Source organism: Xiphophorus hellerii, chromosome 2, assembly GCF_003331165.1.
Source record: "Xiphophorus hellerii strain 12219 chromosome 2, Xiphophorus_hellerii-4.1, whole genome shotgun sequence".
Classification (NCBI taxonomy): domain Eukaryota; kingdom Metazoa; phylum Chordata; class Actinopteri; order Cyprinodontiformes; family Poeciliidae; genus Xiphophorus; species Xiphophorus hellerii.
The window spans coordinates 26,627,095-26,646,562 of NC_045673.1; the positions used below are offsets into that span (position 1 = coordinate 26,627,095).

The 19,468-nt window shown below is 39.2% G+C and overlaps 4 protein-coding genes across 5 annotated transcripts; 2 read left to right on the forward strand and 2 right to left on the reverse strand.

Annotated features, from left to right (window-relative positions):
* Positions 1-1,147: 1,147 nt before the first annotated feature.
* LOC116737653 (mannose-binding protein C-like) lies at positions 1,148-3,717 on the forward strand. Of its 2 annotated transcripts, XM_032590976.1 has the most exons (7): positions 1,148-1,277; positions 1,609-1,742; positions 1,896-1,967; positions 2,114-2,176; positions 2,319-2,378; positions 2,631-2,696; positions 2,964-3,717. In XM_032590976.1, exons 2-7 carry the CDS (start codon positions 1,631-1,633, stop codon positions 3,344-3,346), a joined length of 756 nt encoding a protein of 251 aa, XP_032446867.1. In that variant the 5' UTR covers positions 1,148-1,277; positions 1,609-1,630; the 3' UTR covers positions 3,347-3,717. The 2 variants fall into 2 exon arrangements, with proteins under 2 accessions (XP_032446867.1, XP_032446876.1); XM_032590985.1 differs by lacking the exon at positions 2,114-2,176 and having other exon boundaries at positions 1,896-1,949.
* Positions 3,718-6,886: 3,169 nt separating this feature from the next.
* LOC116737664 (pulmonary surfactant-associated protein D-like) lies at positions 6,887-10,230 on the forward strand. The gene is made up of 7 exons (XM_032590997.1): positions 6,887-6,983; positions 7,314-7,447; positions 7,601-7,672; positions 7,820-7,882; positions 8,044-8,103; positions 8,374-8,439; positions 8,710-10,230. Exons 2-7 carry the CDS (start codon positions 7,336-7,338, stop codon positions 9,090-9,092), a joined length of 756 nt encoding a protein of 251 aa, XP_032446888.1. The 5' UTR covers positions 6,887-6,983; positions 7,314-7,335; the 3' UTR covers positions 9,093-10,230.
* A 241-nt stretch (positions 10,231-10,471) lies between these two features.
* LOC116707481 (interferon-induced transmembrane protein 1-like) lies at positions 10,472-11,555 on the reverse strand. Its single transcript, XM_032544839.1, has 2 exons — positions 11,287-11,555; positions 10,472-10,756 (listed from the first exon to the last, which is right to left on the reverse strand). The coding sequence occupies exons 1-2, from the start codon at positions 11,467-11,469 to the stop codon at positions 10,601-10,603; spliced, it is 339 nt and encodes a 112-aa protein (XP_032400730.1). The 5' UTR covers positions 11,470-11,555; the 3' UTR covers positions 10,472-10,600.
* Positions 11,556-17,215: 5,660 nt separating this feature from the next.
* Positions 17,216-18,576, reverse strand: LOC116737688 (dispanin subfamily A member 2b-like). The gene is made up of 2 exons (XM_032591047.1): positions 18,191-18,576; positions 17,216-17,541 (listed from the first exon to the last, which is right to left on the reverse strand). The coding sequence occupies exons 1-2, from the start codon at positions 18,416-18,418 to the stop codon at positions 17,317-17,319; spliced, it is 453 nt and encodes a 150-aa protein (XP_032446938.1). The 5' UTR covers positions 18,419-18,576; the 3' UTR covers positions 17,216-17,316.
* Positions 18,577-19,468: the final 892 nt, after the last annotated feature.

The window sequence follows — 19,468 nt, forward strand, 5'->3', positions numbered from 1 at the left end:
TTAAAAAACATTTAATGTATGACCTGATTTTCCATAATTTAGCTTATGTATATAATGTACAGTGTTTTTGTCACTAACTGTGTGTGTAACGTGTTTCGTGTGCTGAGGAGCGATCAGAAACCAGAGAACAGAATCGATGTGAGGCAGGCAGTTCTCTTGCCTCATGGCAGGGGGCGCTCATGATCCCAGACATTGTGACTAAACAACTGCAGAGTAAGAGACAGTAACAGCGAGCTAGCCATAGAGCTAGCCAAGTGCAGCGATATATTTATAGTTTTCTCCTCTTACCACAGCAATCATTTATTAATAAGCACAATGTACATTAAGCCTTAAACCATACTACTAAAACAGGCTGAATGTTCTGCTTTTTGTGTGCGAAATATTTTAGCCGGGGTTTTTTTTTGTGGCGTTGTCAGTTGCTATAGCAACGAGTCTACGTGTAGCTGCGCTGATGCAGAGAGCGAGAAAGATTTGGTTTTGAGTTGTATTTTAACTGTTTTCCCCCTTTGCTGTGGAGCACAGCACGAAATTAATAATATCTACATGTCCACGTTTGATTGAGTTAACGGAATTATTCTATGGCGATAGCGCGGCTATGGATGACATGTTAAAGCAGGGGTCCCCAAAGTGGGTCCTGGAGGGCCGGCATCCTGCATGTTTTAGTTCTCTCCCTGGTTTAACGCACCTGAATCAAATGATGGCTCATTAGAAGGAAGAACATTGACATGCTGAAAAAGTTGTTACTACCACCAGGGAGAGAACTAAAACGTGCAGGATGCCGGCCCTGGAGGACCCACTTTCAGGACCCCTGTGTTAAAGAATAGCCTTTTTGCCCTCCAGCGTTGTCCGCATGCGTGAAATTTCCTTCTGTAAACGATAACATGCACGTCACTGGTCCTGTGATATGGAGGTTAACTGGATGTTGTTGTTGTTTTTTTTTTCATTTTCATGTGCTTTTCCATATTTATGGAGTTTCTGGGATTCCAGGTGGTCCAGGAAGTCCTGCATGAATGATGTCAACCAAAAACTGTACAATGGTAGAAAACTAACAAGAACTCACTGTGAAAGTGTGATCATCCAGAATGTGCTGCGGCTTTGCAGTAGAATGACATTTTGTCAGACCACAGGAACTCTCTGCTTGTCTAGTATGTTGTTGATCATTCTTGACTAATTATCTTTTCCTCTGGGCTGGGTCTCATGTTCCTCAATCTTCATTCACATCAGAAGGTTTTTGAACGGCAAAGCAGCAGCACGTTCTGGACGACCACATTCTGACGGTGAGTTTTTTGATTCATTTTTTGTCATTGCGCAGTTTCTTTGTTGAATTAGCCTTGCATGTTTAAACCAAAACACTTGTACTTTGTTAATTTTCAAAAAAGAAAAAAGGATATTCACAATCTCATTTACTGGAGACTTCTACAATACTTTTCAACATTTCTGATGTTCACCTTGGAAAGACGTGACACATGTAATGTAACTGACTGTAAACTTCAGTTTTAACAGGATTAAATGTGTAAATGTGTGTCTGAACTGATAAAAAAACAGCATCTTTTCTGTTGAGAAAATTATCTATCAAACTAAGTATCAAATTTAACTCATTTTTTACAGTATCCAACACTTCACTGAGAAGATGAGGTTTTGTTTTCTCTTCTGTGTTTTCTGTCTAATTGTTCCCATGAGCCTCAGTCAGCAGACGGGTCCCCCTGGTGAGAAAGGTGACAGAGGACTTCCTGGATTACCAGGTATCAGCTCACAAAGCAAAGAAAAAGTTTTTCTCAAGAGCTAAAAATAGAACAAAAAATCTGTAGAAAGAGAAGAACAATGAAAATACTGTAGAAAAATTCTTGATTTTTTTCATGACCAGTGAAGATTGCTTCATCTCTTTTTGGATTCAGGAAGTAAGGGAGAAAAAGGAGTTCCTGGATTTCCTGGATTTCCTGGACAAAAGGGATTACCTGGATTACCAGGTATCAGCTCACAAAGCAAAGAAAGAGTTTTTCTAAAGAGCTAAAAAGTAGAGCAAAAAAAAGCTGGAGAAAGAGAAGAGCATTGAAAAATACTGTAGCCGTTTTTTATGACCAATGAAGATTTCCTTATCTCTTTTTGGATTCAGGATATCCTGGACATAAGGGAGAAATGGGAAATTCTGGAATTCCTGGACCACGTGGACGACCGGGTATCAGCTCACAAAGCAAAGAAAAAGTTTTTCTCAAGAGCTAAAAATTGAACAAAAAATGTGTAGATTGAGAAGAGCAATGAAAAAGTCTAGCCATTTTTTATGAACAATGAAGATTTCTTCATCTTCTTTTTGGATTCAGGAGAGCCTGGAACGACAGGAGCAGTTGGACCACCTGGACCCGTCACCATGTGTGGACGAGGTGAGGCGTTTTTGCTGAAACCGATTTAAATAAATGAAATTACGATAACATTATGTTCACTGAATCGTCAACACAATAGTTGAGCAGTAAAATGTTTCTTATCTTTTAACAGACCAAGTCAAAAAATTTAAATCCAAGACTCTGACATTTTTCACTGTTAATATCACTGGAGAGGAGAGAAAACTAGTGGAAAATATTTTTGAACTGCAGCCAAATGATCTTTGGTAACCAAATTTGTTCTGTTTTATCCAGAGCTCCTTAAATCTTTCACACAGGATGTTGAAGGACTGATGAAGATCACCGCTAAGCTGGACCTTGGTGGGCTTTCTATTCAATTCTGATCAGCCAATAATTAGACCAGCAAAACATTTGTTAGAGTTTCTGAGGATCTGCTGTTTTCCTCCATGTCTGATTTTGAGTTTTACACATTTTCCGTCTATGTATGATGAACATCTAAATATCTATGCAGCAAAGTTAGTAGAGGATCAAAAGCAGTTAGTCAGAGGACAGCAACACAATTATTTCACGTCATCCAAAAAAAAATAAACAAATAACCTCTTCCATATTTTCTGCATGTTTTTCCAGCTATAACCTTTGACCTTGTGCGGAAGGTGGGTCAGAAATACCTTGTGTCCAACAAGGAGAGAGGATCTTTCCAGAAGGCTGCAGATTTCTGCCAGCAACGAGGCTTGGAGCTGGCTCTGCCCCAGAGTGAGGAGGAGAACCACATGCTGCTTCAGCTGATGGGTCAAGATGAGAAAAGAGCCTGGATCAACATCAACATGAGAAAAACAGGAGGGAACTTCCAGTCTGACATGAAAAATCGACCTCTGACCTTTACCAAATGGGGAGAAAGCCAGCCGGATGAAAGCATTCAGGACAGCGGCTGCAGCATGGCAGCTGAGGACGGCACCTGGAGAGTGACAGCAGACTGTTCTCTGGACGCTGACATCATCTGTCAGCTGTAGAAAGATCATCCACCAGGCAGCTTCCTGAGTAATCTAGATATGACTTTAGCTAACCTTTGTAGAGCGGTGCTTCAGCCTTTTTACAACTTAATCCAGATTAGTGCATTCAGACTGCTGTCATCACTCAGTCTTGATCTGTTTGTGCTGATGGAGTTTATTCACACTCAGTCTAATAATCATTTCACAGATCCTTTATATATGACATATTTAGGTGTTCATACTTAATGAAATTGTTGAATGCCGTAATGATTTTTTTAATAGTATATTAATAGTCATTAGTGGAACTCAATGAGAAATATTTGTGTGAAACATACAGTATACACTGTTAAGTTTAATTCTTTATCATAAATAAAGATTTGACTGATAGATAATATGGTCTAATTTCTGTCCTTTCCAATTATTTTATCTTAGAATAGATTACCCAAGCACAAGTAGTTTTAAGAAGTTATATTATCATAGAGTCCAATTATATTTGAGATGTATCCTTAAACTTAGAAAAAACAAACCTGAGTAAATGAAAAATGATATAATTCCTCTGGGAGGCAGAGAGGAGGACAAGAGGCTTAAGTACTGGGGAGGTTACTTGCTGAACAAAAGACCTGGTTTAATGAGCTACCTGACTGCAGGTGTGAGTGAATGGAGCAGGATGCAGGCTGAGGAGAGGAGAGAGGAAGTGGCACAGGGGGCGAGGGAGACTACATAGGAGAACAGGAGATAAATCTAACACTATAGAGTAGCTGGAGTAAGGAAACCTAATAAAGCTTGAGCAACAAAAAATAACTGTAAGAAATAAACATAAGTAAAAACAATAATAAGAGCTGAACCAAAGGAAAACAAGGACAAGACAGATCTAAACAAAATAAGAAAGTGACACAAAATAATAATCAAACAGGAATGAAATGAAACTACAAAACAACCTCACAACCCAGGATCCTGACAGTAATAAGACTTACTCTAAACCCTTTCTTCTCATTCTGATCATTCAAAGTACATTTACTATGGATCCACGGACTGCTTTTTACAGATTAACATTCATAACCTCACTCACACATTGGTAGATTATTTTGTTGGGTCACAGCTAACCTCGCTGAAAAGACAGTGGCACCCTAAAAGTGTTCACTTTGAATGCTCCATTACTGTTTCTTCTTCAGACAAATGGTTGCTCTGTCTCATGACCTATTTTGGTCATGCAGATCAAGTTTCTTATTTATTTATTATTTTATTTATTTCCATTATGCTAGAAGCTATCTAATTTGGGTATTATTAATTATGTGTCAAAAAATAAGGACGACAAATGTTTCTTGATTATTGATTTGTGTGATCAAATCAGGACATAACACCAAACACCATATCAACACGACACTGTCGACCATGACTTATTATTCAAGTGACTGAAGATCTGTGTCGGACTCTCTGGCACAGTGCTTGACTGGTTTAAGTCTTACCTAAAGAACTGGGATTCTTCTTGCCAATAGGTAACAGAAGACAGGAGTCATACGTGGGGTACCCCAAGGTTTTATCTTGGGATCCTTCTAATTGAATATTTACAAGCGGGTGACATGCCACTCCTCTTTACAACATCACCAGGGGTCTATGAACCCAAATCAGGCTCTAAGCCAGGGGTCTCAAACTCCAGTCCTTGAGGGCCGCAGTCCTGCAGTTTTTAGATGTGCCACAGGTACAAAACACTGGAATGAAATGACTTAATGACCTCCTCCTTGTGTAGATCAGTTCTCCAGAGCCTTAATGACCTAATTAATCTGTTCAGGTGTGGTGCAGCAGAGGCGCATCAAAAAGTTGCAGGACTGCAGCCCTCGAGGACTGGAGTTTGAGACCCCTGCTCTAAGCAGATGCACAGAACAAATCGACACAGGTGCCATAGTTTTTCCTCATCTCAATAGAAACAAAACTGAAGTAATTACAGTGTTTTTGGACCAAAAGATGACCTACTTCTTCTGATCACTATGAAATTGAGTATTTTCAAGCTTCCTGTGAGGATTTGAGTTTTCTGTGTGTTTATCTTGGCTTCTGTGTCAGTTGAGTCTCCATGTTGTCCCGTCTACCCCTTGATTGATCCCAGCTGTGCCTCGTTCCCCTGATTGCCCTCTGTGTATTTAATCCCACCTGTGTCTCTTGTTCCTTGTCGGGTCCTTGTCTATCCGGTCGTCAAATGTCATTGTCTCTAGCAATATTTTCCAGTTGCTACCAGTTCTGAGCTCCTTGCCTTCTGCTCACCTGCACTGCCTGGATTTAGTGCACGAAAAATGATGGTTTTGTGATTAAACCATCGTTTTCTCTACTACCTGGGTCCACTGTGTCTACCTCACCATTCTACAACGGCACGTCAAGACACTTCCGGCTTGAAAATGGCAAGCAGGCCTGAAATCTGGTGTGTAATGATGGACTCAGACCTGAACCTTCAGAGACACATAGAGACAATTACAAAGTCGACATTCTATAATCTGAAGAACATTTTCAGGATAAAAAGACTAAAGCCCCAGCCACATCTAGAGCAACTCATACATGTATTTTTTGCCTAGGTCCCTCTTGAAAATGAGATCTAGATCTCAATGGGGTTTACCTGGTTAAATAAAGGACTATGAAAAAAAATATGAATATGATGTAGAGTACTTACCTTTAGTTGATAACTGCAACAGTGTCTTCAGTGGTCTTCCAGCTGATCCAGAACACTGCTGTTTGTGTCTTTACTAAAACCAGGAAGACGGAGCACATCCCTCCGGTCCTAAAGTCCTTACACTGGCTCCCTGTAGCTCAGCTATACACGTAAACTTCCCTTTCTTTTTTAGAGATCATCACATATCCTCATGACCTCAATCAATGCATTTACATTATATATTTCTGGTGAAATGTATGGAGGTTAAGTGGATATTTTTTCCTCATTTTCACTTTGCTTTTCCTTCAATTTACCTGGATATACTTTAGATCTGACAATCGAAGAGGTTGTGATTAGCACTACTGTCACCTAACAGCAAAAAGCTTTCTTCATTGTGGCCTCAGCTCTGTGCATATTTACCCTGCATGATCCTCATGTGGCGTTGCTCTGTTTCCTCCTTGAAGTAAACAAACAGGCTGGGCGAATTGGTAGCGTTGACAGACCAGTATTTTATTAGTTTCAGGAAATATGTATCACCTCGTCCACACATAGTGACGGGTCCAGGTGGTCCAGGGAACTCGGTACAAAAAGCATGAAGAAAAAATCATTATTGGGGAGGTTTAAGGGAAGAGTCTGACTACAGGTCTTTTTTATTTGTCTCATCCTTCTCCAAAGTATAGTTTTTCTCTGACTAAAATGTTTCTAGTTGATGAGCTGTGGCCTGGGATTCCAGGTGGTCCAGGAAGTCCTGCATGAATGATGTCAACCAAAAACTGTACAATGGTAGAAAACTAACAAGAACTCACTGTGAAAGTGTGATCATCCAGAATGTGCTGCGGCTTTGCAGTAGAATGACATTTTGTCAGACCACAGGAACTCTCTGCTTGTCTAGTATGTTGTTGATCATTCTTGACTAATTATCTTTTCCTCTGGGCTGGGTCTCATGTTCCTCAATCTTCATTCACATCAGAAGGTTTTTGAATGGCAAAGCAGCAGCACGTTCTGGACGACCACATTCTGACGGTGAGTTTTTTGATTCATTTTTTGTCATTGCGCAGTTTCTTTGTTAAATTAGCCTTGCATGTTTAAACCAAAACACTTGTACTTTGTTAATTTTCAAAAAAGAAAAAAGGATATTCACAATCTCATTTACTGGAGACTTCTACAATACTTTTCAAAATTTCTGATGTTCACCTTGGAAAGACGTGACACATGTAATGTAACTGACTGTAAACTTCAGTTTTAACAGGATTAAATGTGTAAGTGTGTGTCTGAACTGATAAAAAACAGCATCTTTTCTGTTGAGAAAATTATCTATCAAACTAAGTATCAAATTTAACTCATTTTTTACAGTATCCAACACTTCACTGAGAAGATGAGGTTTTGTTTTCTCTTCTGTGTTTTCTGTCTAATTGTTCCCATGAGCCTCAGTCAGCAGACGGGTCCCCCTGGTGAGAAAGGTGACAGAGGACTTCCTGGATTACCAGGTATCAGCTCACAAAGCAAAGAAAAAGTTTTTCTCAAGAGCTAAAAATAGAACAAAAAATCTGAAAAATGAGAAGAGCAATGAAAATACTGTAGTCAAATTCTTGATTTTTTTCATGACCAGTGAAGATTGCTTCATCTCTTTTTGGATTCAGGAAGTAAGGGAGAAGCAGGAGAAATTGGATTACCTGGATTTCCTGGACAAAATGGATTACCTGGATCACCGGGTATTGGCTCACAAAGCAAAGAAAGAGTCTTTCTAAACAGCTAAAAAATAGAGCAAAAACAATCTGGAGAAGGAAAAGAGCAATAAAAATACTGTACTCTACTTCATTATTACCAATGAAGATTTCCTTATCTCTTTTTGGATTCAGGGTTTCCTGGACTTAAGGGAGAAATGGGAAATTCTGGATTTCCTGGACCTTATGGACGACCAGGTATCAGCTCACAAAGCAAAGAAAAAGTTTTTCCTGAAGAGCTAAAAACAAAACAAACAAAAAAAATATCTAGAGAATGAAAAGAGCATTGAAAAATAATGTGGAAAAATATCAAATGTTTTATGATCAATGAAGATTTCTTCATTTCTTTTTTTATTCAGGGTCTCCTGGAATAGATGGACCACCTGGAAGACCTGGACCCGTCATAGTGTGTGGACGAGGTGATGACTGTTTCCTCAAACTGACTTGAATAAATAAAGTTATGGCAACATTACATTCACTTCAACACACTAGAACAGTTAAACATTTCTCATGTTTTAACACACCAATTCACCAATTTAACATCAAAGACTCCAACAATTTTCACTCTTATGCAATGCAAGTTATTAGAGGAAAAACATATTACTGTAAAGGAGAGAAAACCACAGGAAAATATTTCTGAACTGCAGCCAAATGATCTTTGGTAACCAAACTTGTTCTGTTTTATCCAGAGCTCTTTGATTCTTTCAGACTGGATGTTGAAGGACTGATGAAGATCACCGCTAAGCTGGACCTTGGTTGGTTTTCTATTCAGTTCTGATCAGCTAATAATTAGATCAGCAAAACATTTATTAGAGTTTCTGAGGATCTGATGTTTTCCTCCATGTCTGATTTTGAGTTTTACACATTTTCCGTCCATGTATGATGAACATCTAAATATCTATGCAGCAAAGTTAGTAGAGGATCAAAAGCAGTTAGTCAGAGGACAGCAACACGATTATTTCACGTCATCCAAAAAAAAAAACTAAATAAATAACCTCTTCCATATTTTCTGCATGTTTTTCCAGCTATAACCTTTGACTTTGTGCGGAAGGTGGGTCAGAAATACTTTGTGTCCAACAAGGAGAGAGGATCTTTCCAGAAGGCTGCAGATTTCTGCCAGCAACGAGGCTTGGAGCTGGCTCTGCCCCAGAGTGAGGAGGAGAACCACATGCTGCTTCAGCTGATGGGTCAAGATGAGAAAAGAGCCTGGATCAACATCAACATGAGAAAAACAGGAGGGAACTTCCAGTCCGACATGAAAAATCGACCTCTGACCTTTACCAAATGGGGAGAAAGCCAGCCGGATGAAAGCATTCAGGACAGCGGCTGCAGCATGGCAGCTGAGGACGGCACCTGGAGAGTGACAGCAGACTGTTCTCTGGACGCTGACATCATCTGTCAGCTGTAGAAAGATCATCCACCAGGCAGCTTCCTGAGTAATCTAGATATCATATAGTCATTAACTATGCTGATGACGCATTCATTTTATTTCTCGATTTTTAAGGCATCAAGAGGTAACGTTTGGCATAAGCTTGTTTTGAAATAAGGCTTACTCTATGTCAAGTATACGATGTGACTTGTATTATTTGTTGTGAGTAACTTTTATTAAGCTTGAGCAGCAAAGGCCTGTTGTAATCGTAAAATTTCTTATTATTTTTCTGCCATTATATGCGGCCTTTTGGAGGCTTTAACATATTCAAATACTCACCAAACTTCACCTGAAATAATGTCCCACTTGAAGTATTTGGATTCCAATGGAATCTCAAGTGGGCATGGCCAAACTGCTCTGCAGCGCCCCCTAATGTGAGATAGGACAAACCATAGGTCGCAAGGACCTGAAATTCTGCGCGCAGGCATATCCCTCCCCCAAAATCAAGAAAAAAAATCTCTTGGAGGTACCCCCTAAAATGTACAGGGAGGCGGCCATTTTGGTTCAAAGTGCAAATTTTGGTCATTTTCACGTCTATACACCTCGAACTTTAATGAACGCCTTCTTGGGATTTTGAGGTATTGGCTTCATTTTTAGTCAGTATGTAGTTACGGGATGGGGGAGTAAAAGTTATCAAAATTGTGAGTTTTAGAGCATGTTTAGGGGGCGTGGCCAAGCAGCCAACTTGGCGTACTTACCAAACCAAACAAAACACTATAACTTTCACTCACAATTGTCAAGCAACAACAAACTTGTAATGAGTGATATGGGTTGATGCCTGATGATCCTACGCCGCCATGTTCTGACGTCATCATTACATTTTCTGATCTATATTCTCCCCACCAACATGAACTTCTGCAAATTGATTTAGCCATTAACTTCTGTCGATTATCTTTTTAAATAGTTACCATCTGATCTATGCCACCTTTTATCCATCTATTTTACTTTTTACTTCATTCATTGCTTTTGATGTAAAGCTGGCTTGGATTCTGATGAAACCTCTGACTGTCACCTCCAAGTTTTTGATTAAATTTTGTTGTCAGAAAACAACATATTTTAGTGCTCTGTGAAGAACATATTTTCTACTACTTTTGAAGCAATATAATTTTCCTGCTTCTGAATGCTTTCAACTTTTCTTATCAGAAACCGTCGTGCCCAAATCTGCTTTTCAGAAAAAGACCCTCCTTCAGGCTCCGATTGGTTACTGCAGCTTTAAACACTCATATTTATTCACTTGTTTACAGAATGTGATTTCTTCTTACTCAAGGCTGTTGTTAGTCTTGGGGTGAGCTGGTTTCAGTGGCATGTTAATTACATACATACAAACAGTGGGTGTGATAACATTTTCCACAACAAGATTTGACATAAGCAGACTTTAACTGTTTTATTTTGGCACCAGAGCAAAAGCAGAACAACAACCAAGACATGGTGCAGATCAAATCCTCCTCATACAATATGAAAGTTGGTTAATCGAGATTGTAGGATCCCTAACGTGAACTTCGTGCAATCCCAGCAATGAGCACCACAAAGTAAATAAAGACCGCTAAAGACGTCAGGGTCACGGCCACAATGTTGAAAATGCGAGCGGAGGAGGCGTGACGTTGGGCTCCATCCTGATCCCCAAGCGCCTTGCGGTCTCTGGCCTGAAAACACCAAAAAAATTAAAACTATTTTAAAACTGGTTCATACGGAAAACACTGGGTTATTCTCCATATTAACTATTTTTGTTCAAATGGCAAAGTTTCATCAGGCTTACTGCCTGAAGAAACCTTGGGACTTTTATCTTTGATTTGTTGTATCACAACTTGAGTTCTTATTTTTGTATTACTAATACACACACTCTTTCAAAGTAAAAAATAGGAAGTTTAAATGATTTTTTAAATCCTGGGCAGGTTCATGGTCCTTCCAGTTTGGGGACATTAATCTGGACTCAAAGTTTTGGAACTGGGTTTGACAGAAATGTCATTGAAATATAATGTTTTAGTTTTGTGAAACAAAGGTATCGCCAGTTATTTGAGATTGTTTAATGGTTACAACCTTGGGCTTCACTCTAATAATCTGTCAGCTCATGCGTTGTGTGTTCCTTTCCTTGTTCCCCTTTTTCTTTTACAATCACAAACGGAAGCTGGCTACATTAAAGACGCATATTAAGAAAATTCTTTCATAAACTCACCCTGACAGAATGGATGAGAGCCCCCAATCCGAGACAGCAAAAATTTGCGTAGACGAAGCTGCACAGCGACCAGACCAGATAATCTTTTGTGGGCTCAGTGGGGACGTTCACTACGGTGTGCTGAACTCCTGTGGGACCCCCAGGCTGTCCAGGGGGCGCTTCGTTGGCGTAAACAGGATGCATGGCTCTCTGCTCAGCTGCAGGTGGTAGCGGGATCTGAAGAGTCTCTTGAAGAACTGATACGTTATCTGGAGTGGACGTGCTTTTTATGGTGCTCGTGGTTTTCACTGTTGAAATTGGTACCACTGAACAACGACAGAGGAAGTGCAAGACAGTGAGTGTGGTTGCCAAAGTGCTTTGTGAAAGCACCAATGTGGCCCTTCAACTCAAACAAGATTTCACAAATCACAAGGCAGGCTTTAAATATTAAAATATTCTGCTTTTAATGGGAAATAACCTCGTCCATGCAAGTTAGAGGGACAACCGTGCTCCCTATCCTCACTAATTGCTCTTCTCACTTCCCCCATTACATCCAACCCCTCTGGCTTCACAAACAATCTAGCATTAAAGACTTGGTGACAGTTTAGGAGGCACTTCAAATTTAACTCAGCATCTACACTTTTAATGAAAAATCACTTGTTTCAACCAGCACTCACAGGTTCAACCTTTCCATCATGGGGTAATAAAGGGCTGACATGTTTTAATGATATTTACAAAGAAGGCATCTATCGCAGCTTCACAGACCTTTCACAAGAATTTCATCTCCCTTCTTCTCACCTATTCCGGTACTTTCAAATTAGACACCGTGCCAAAGTTTTGTTTCCCGGTTTTCCTTCCAGGCTGCCGGACTTGCAGTGGGAGATGTTTCCGAGCTGGGCTCCTCTTCAAAGGTCATATATCTCTAAAGTTTACAATGAAATTCTGTCTTTTGATTCTTCACCCATTACCAAGGTCAAGGCGGCTTGGGAGCTGGAACTGGGTCTAAGTTTGGGAGAGGACTGGTGGAACAATGAATGCTCTTAAGAAAATTCATACAAGTTCAATCTGTGCTCGACTTTCACTCATACCGTTTAAAGTTCTCTTTAGGGTTCATCTCTCCAAAACTCGTTTGTCACAATTCTTCTCCTCCGTTTCTCACAATTGTGACAAACGTCATGCACCTTCCTGTAATTTAACTCACATGTTTTATTCCTGTTCATTACTCCATAGTTTTGATTGATACAATGTCAACGATACTCTCAGTTGTCATTAAACCGTCTCCCCATGTTGCCATATTTGGACTCCCAGTTGACTACAAACAGCTCACTTCCAGTTGGATATTTTAGCATTTACTTCCTTATTGGCAAGACGCCGACTTCTTTTTCATATGAAATGAACTAATCCACCCTCTAGCGATAAGTGGCTTAAAGACACCATGTCTTTTCTAAAATTGGAGAGAATTAGATATTCAGTGAAAGGCAACTCTGCTAAATTCTATAATTGATGGCGTCCTTTCATGACATTCTTTCACTCTCTTCAGTCTCTTCTCCCGGATTGAGTGATGCACCCCACCTCACACCTGTCCTTATTTTTATTTATTTAGCTTTTTATTTTTATTTACTTATTTATTTATTTTAATTAAATTTATTTTATTATTTCATCCCTCCTTTTTCATTTATATTTTCATTAGGTGTGTACATATTGTGTCCTGTTCAGTAATGTAAGAAAAAGAAAAATACTCACAGGAGGTGAATTGCATGCCTTTTTCCATCCATAGACTTTTCCCTTCCCCTGCTCCTGTGTTTTGTTCTTTTCTATCGATGTCATGGAGAAGTTGTGTACTATAAGGCATACTATGTCATTAATAGTTAAAATTTTGCTTGTTATGTCTCCTTCCTCCTAATAAATATATATATATACTGTATATATAATATAAAACCTAGTCCATGTTAGATCAGCTCTATATTATACCAGATGTTTATGTTTGACATCATGTCAAATCAAATCAATCAAATTTTATTTGTATACCACATTTCAGCAACACGGCATTTCAAAGAGGTTTACATCATAAAAACACAAAGCCGTGGTTAAATGTGACTTTTTATTAACTGCTGCATTGGTCACGGACAGTGATGGCATAGTTACTTTGAAAAAATAACTTTAATCGGATTACTGATTACTCCTTGAAAAAGTAACTTAGTTATATTACTGATTACTTGATGTGGAAAGCAACTAAGTTACTTTAAAAGTAACTTTTTAGTTGCTTTCAGCAGCTGCTGACAACAACGCTCTGCCAGCTGTGAGAATTACATTCAACTTTGCTAATACTTACTTACAAGTTATTTTATAATGGTAATATCAGCTACGTACATGTATCTCCACTTATAAAGTTAACCTGAAGGGGAGATTGTCTAATGGTTGCAACAGTACCAAAAAAAATAAATAAAATTTTAATTTCTGCATCTTTTCCTGTGTTCCACTATTATGTGAGAAACTAAATAAGATTTTAGAAGATTTTAGATTTTAGAGAATGGACAGGGAGAGTCTGACTAAAACTGCCTGGGTGACATTTGGGGCTTGCTTTGTGTCTCTGCTTATTTCCAAGCCCAAATAAGCAACTTCACGTGCAAAAACAAGTCCAAAACCACAACCCGCGACTCACTAAATTTGCAAGCCCAATGCTGCTTATAATAATCGGACTTGGCGACAGAAACTCCAAATAGTCCTGTTTTCCAGCAACAAAATGCGCATCTCCCTCCGCCCTCCGTTGTTTACGTTTCTGTCGCTGCTGAGAACTGTCGCATGGAAACGGCGCTCACTCGAAACGTGTATGGAGGAAATCAAATTAAATTACAAAATCAAATAGTAACGCACAGTGATTTGTAACTTTAATCTGATGACTAGATTTGAAATAGCAACGCGTTAGATTAGATTAGATTAGATTAGATTAGATTAGATTAGATTAGATCAGATTGCTACTGAAAAAGTGGCCCGACATCAGTAACGCGTTACTGACATCACTGGTCACGGACTACAACTAGACATCGAGTCAAGTCATGTTTTTGGCCAATTTTGAGAACATCTGCAGTAAGATCAGAAAAAATGTGGGGATTTGCTGATTTTATGGATCTGTGACAAACTGGAGGGACTTACTGACGTAATTTGGAGCCTAGAGGGCCACATGAAAAGCTGCAGCCGGCCAGATTTGGCCCCCAGGCCTCTAGGTTGACACATGTGCTCTAAAGCGATGGTGTCCAGACTTTTTGTCATGGTAGCCAAAAATGTTGAAAGTAATCAGTACGTCACAGAATTTAAATGTTTTCCATTATTATTTTTATTCAACTTGCAGTGCCAACCTCATTATTTTTTTTATTTTCACTTGTACCTGCTCAACAATGACCAAGAAAAAAACCAAACCCACATACAATCTCCTTAGTTTACCTGCTTCATCGCTGTCATTTTTTGTTTGTTTTCTTTAGTTTTGTGTTGTTTCAGTGACACAAACAGGATGTGACTCAGGCTTCCTTTGCTTTCACAAGTTTAAAAAAATGGCTAATAAAGTTTCAGTTGCAAAGGTGCAAAGGTTGCTGTTAATAGGACATGTGGTAAACAGGACATGACGCTCTGATGTAATTCAGTAATTCCACATTACAGAGTTTGTCAGAATTACCGCAAAAGTGACGCAAAACACTTAAAGAGAAGAAGAGAAATGAATGATGCAGGATGTGTCTGTATCTGTTTCCCGTAATTTGTAATTTATCCATTTGTGATCAGAACGTCTTTTCAGAAGATGTGATGTTTTAGCCCAATTGTCAATTGCAGCTTTGTTTTCAAAAAGTTTCTGTTTGAGGCTTCAACTTCATATTATTTAAAATCTGTTTCCTTTCAGTTTCACAGTAGCTGCTGGCAGCCGGTTTGGATCGTACCTCAACGGTTTGATTGCTCCTTTTCTGTATTTATTTAAGGCCCGAAGGATGACATTTAATAAGATTTTCTTGCCATTTGTTTTTTTTAAACTGAATGACAACAAGAAACAAATGGAAACTGGCACTGTTGGCATTAAGAAATAGATTTAGAAATATCCTTCTAGAGTTTCACAGTGGGGAAATTCCAGTGTGCAGCCAACAAATTAGAGGTAAACAGACACAAACATATTTAAACTAATGTAGAAATATATATGTATATATAGTTTGACATATATATATCAAACTGTGATTTAAAGATATTGGTCTGTAATCCTTTATAATTCAAATTACTCAAATGATTCTCTAGATTTGAACAGATTTGTCCAAACTGCACAATAACCCAGTTACCCAAAAGGAGATTCAGAAGCCAGTTTCAACACTCTGTGATTTCTGACTTTTTCAGAGATGCTTAATTTAAGACAAATTACTGAGAATCTATTAGCATGAACTCACCCTGACAGAATAAATGAGAGCCGCCAATCCAAGACAGCAAATATTTCCATAGACGAAGTTGCACAGCGACCAGACCAGGTAATCAGTTGGAGGCTCAGTGGGGACGTTCACTACGGTGTGCTGAACTCCTGTGGGACCCCCAGGCTGTCCAGGGGACGCTTCATCAACATGATCCATGGCTCTCAGCTCATGGATGGCATGGGGATCTGAACAATTTGTTAAAGGACGGGCTCGCTACCTGGAGAGGGTTTGGTGTTTTATGATGTCCTGGCTTAACAGGGGAACTTTGACCACTCAAAAACAGTTGGTATGCAATCCTGTCATTTCCAGTTGCTTTGTACGACGTACAGCGTCTTCCCTCTTTCTTCTTAATAAGTTGTTTGTGTTTGCACATGAGCAAATATTAACTTTGAATCTTTATAAGCCTGAATTTGCATAATAATTTAAGTAGCTCTTTTCAAAAGTAATTGACTAGGGGTGTTGTGCAGGCGCAGGGCTTAAGCACAACCCAAATAAGGAGACCTTAGTCCTCGACGCAACCGTTGCAGGTTCGATTCCTGGCCTGGTGACCCTTGCTGCATGTCTTCCTTCTATTTCTTTATCTACTTTCCTTTCTTACCGCTTTCAAATAAAGGCCACTAGAGCCAAAAAAACCCCCAAACAAAGTAATTGATTAGGGGCGTGGTGATGGTACAGGAGGTAGAGGACATGATGTACAGAGGCCTCCGAGGTGCCGCATGTCTTCTCCACTCTCTCATTACCCACAATCCCATCTATCTACTGTGAAGAAAAAGGCCACTAGAGCCTAAACAATCCATAAAAAAGCAATTGATTAAACTTAGAGGTGAAGATGGACTCATGAAAACACCTGAACTAAAGTCAACATTTATACTCTCAGTGTCCATTATCAGTGCAATTTCACCATGGGAACAAGTGACCTTTATTTGTGTGACCTTGTCTGATTGGAGCAGCTCGTTTTCTCATGATTGTTTGCTCCATTCTGCATCACATAATATAAATGTTATGATTCATTTGTCATCATTTTGTCTTTCACAGTCAGATTTTAGTTTTTATTGTCTTCACTTTGTCAATTCGTCACCAAATATGTTTTTGGTTTAAAAAATGACCCAACAGACTCTACACACAAAAGAATTTATATTCCTGTGTTTTACAGAGAACAGGATTGTTTTTATTATCATCATGATTCAAGCTTTTCATTCATCGGAGCTAAAACACACATTGCAGATTTTAAGCCAGTCAACTTTATTCAGTTGAAGTTCTTCTTTGTTGCCTCAGATCTCACCACTAGTACAACTGTTACAGTTTTATTTGACGCACCAAAATAAAACCAGAAAAGCAGACGAGTCATGGTGTTTGAAAACCCCTCATACCTCACAAAAGTTACTTAGTTATAGTGGTAATAAGAAGAAGAAGAAGAATTACTTTATTCATCCCAGCAGGGAAATTATTTTGCAGTTACAGCAAGAATTTTTTTTTTTTTATACACAGATTAACACACACATGACAGGAGCTGCGTCTGCAGGCAGCCAGCTGAGCCAGCGCCATTTTTTTGAAGGAGGACATGCGGCAAAGGTCGTCGGGACCGGGAGTCGAACCCGCAACGTCCGCGGGTCTAATGCCTCCCAAAGTGGAGCGTGCTAACCCCCTTCAACACCGCAGCTCGCCCCAAATAGCTATATCTGTATCTTCCCATATCTGAAATTAAAGCAAGGGGCACAACAATGGAGAGAAAGACGAGTAAAGATATCAGGACAGTCGCTGCGATATTGAAAGCGCGAGCAGTGGAGGCGTGACGTCTGGCTCCGTCCTGATCTCCGACCACCTTCCTGTCTCTGGCCTGAAAGCAGAAAAATATTCTTCTAATAAACGGTTCACAAGGCGAACAAAGGGCTCTCCATTATTGCCTGCTGCATCTTTGGGACTTTTGTCTCTGATTTACCAAATCGCACATTGATTTATTTATTTTTTGACAAAAAAACTCTTTCAATGTAAAAAATAGAAAGTTTAAAGGTTTTTCAGCCGTTTTTAGCATTTTGATCCACTAAATTGTGGGGTTTTAATCTAGACTCATAGTTTCAGTAGAAAGGCCATTTATAGCATTGAACTACCTTAATATTTTGTTTGTTTTTTCTTTCTTATTCTCTACATATGTAATGTAATATAACAGCACAAGGCACAATTTTCTGTTCCTTTTTCTGTTTCTGAAAACACAAACTAATAAACTGTTTAAAATAAACATAAATTCCTTGATATTTGAGTTTAGTGAAGTCACACTGTGACTTACAGCTATTTGTCTTTATTCCTTAATAATCCAGATTATTCTAATTAGTCTCTAAATTTGTCCAAACTGCATCAAACCCATTTACCAAAATGGGAATCAGAAGCCAGTTTCAACATTCTTCATGATTTTTGTCCTTTTTCAAAGACAGACAAAAAAATGTTTACATTCAAGACAAATTACTGAGAAACTATTATCATGAACTCACCCTGACAGAATAAATGAGAGCCACCAATCCAAAACAGAAAATATTTCCATAGACGAAGTTCCACAGCGACCAGACCAGATAATCAGTTGGAGGCTCAGTGGGGACGTTCACTACGGTGTGCTGAACTCCTGTGGGACCCCCAGGCTGTCCAGGGGACGCTTCATGTCTCCTGTCCTGCAGTGGGACGGTCTCAACAGGGTAAGGTGCAGAGGAGTACCCAGGATCCATTGCTCTCTGCTCGGCTGCAGGTGGACGAGGATCTGTGCGATCTGTTGAATCCTCAGTCAGTTATGATTTTTATGACTGTTGTGGCTTACCAGTGGAAATTTCAGCAGTGGAAAACAGTCGTGTGCAAAAACCACAAGGCTTTCATCTCCACATGCAGCTTCTTACCTTTGTCTTCTTAATAGTTCACTTGTGCTTGCTTATGAACGATCAGCGTTTATAGAGGGTGAATCTTTGCAGACCTAATTTTGCAGAATAATTTAAGGAGTTATTTTGAAAAGTCATTGATTAAACAAGGGAATGAAGGTCAACTTGTGAAAACAAAAATCAGAGCGCAAAGTTAGTTTCAGACAAGGAAATATTCCAGAAAGACCAACAAAATGGAAGAATGTAGCAAAACTTCACAAGCTTCTAAACTAAAAGGTCGGTGAAGGATCAGGGTAGACGTCAAGAGGTCAATTGAGACTTTAGATGAGCTGCAGAGATTCACGGCTCAGGTGAGAGAGTCTGTTGCCATGACAACTATGAGTTTAGTCCTTCACAAACCAGTCTGGCCTCTCTGGCAGAGTGTGCAAGAAGAAATCCATCTTTGAAAAAGAACCATGTAAAGTCCAGTCTGAAGGCCTTACCTCGCCTCTACGAACCCCTTTGAATATTTCATGTTTTTGTGGGCAAAGAAAATCTTTTTTAATGTGGTTAAAAAGTTAGAATTGGAAGAAGATTGAAGAAATTTGTGACAGTGAAACAGAAGGTGCTGAAAACCGAAAGCCTAAAGTCGTCACCAGACAATATAAGTGTAGTTTCATATTCTTGTCTCTGGAAGAAATACAGCAGTATTTTCCTTTACTTTAATATTTCAATAATTTAAAGGGTAAAGATAGCTATTAAGTAATTTGCTTACTTAGTAATTAAAACGGTGTTATTTGTAAATCAACTAAGAGCATTATTTTATGTAAATATTGCAATTGAAAGACGTATTAGTGTGAGGTAAGATGCACTGTGTGTTTTATTTGGCTTTGCCATTTGATTGGTCACTGAGAAAAGTCCGTCCGG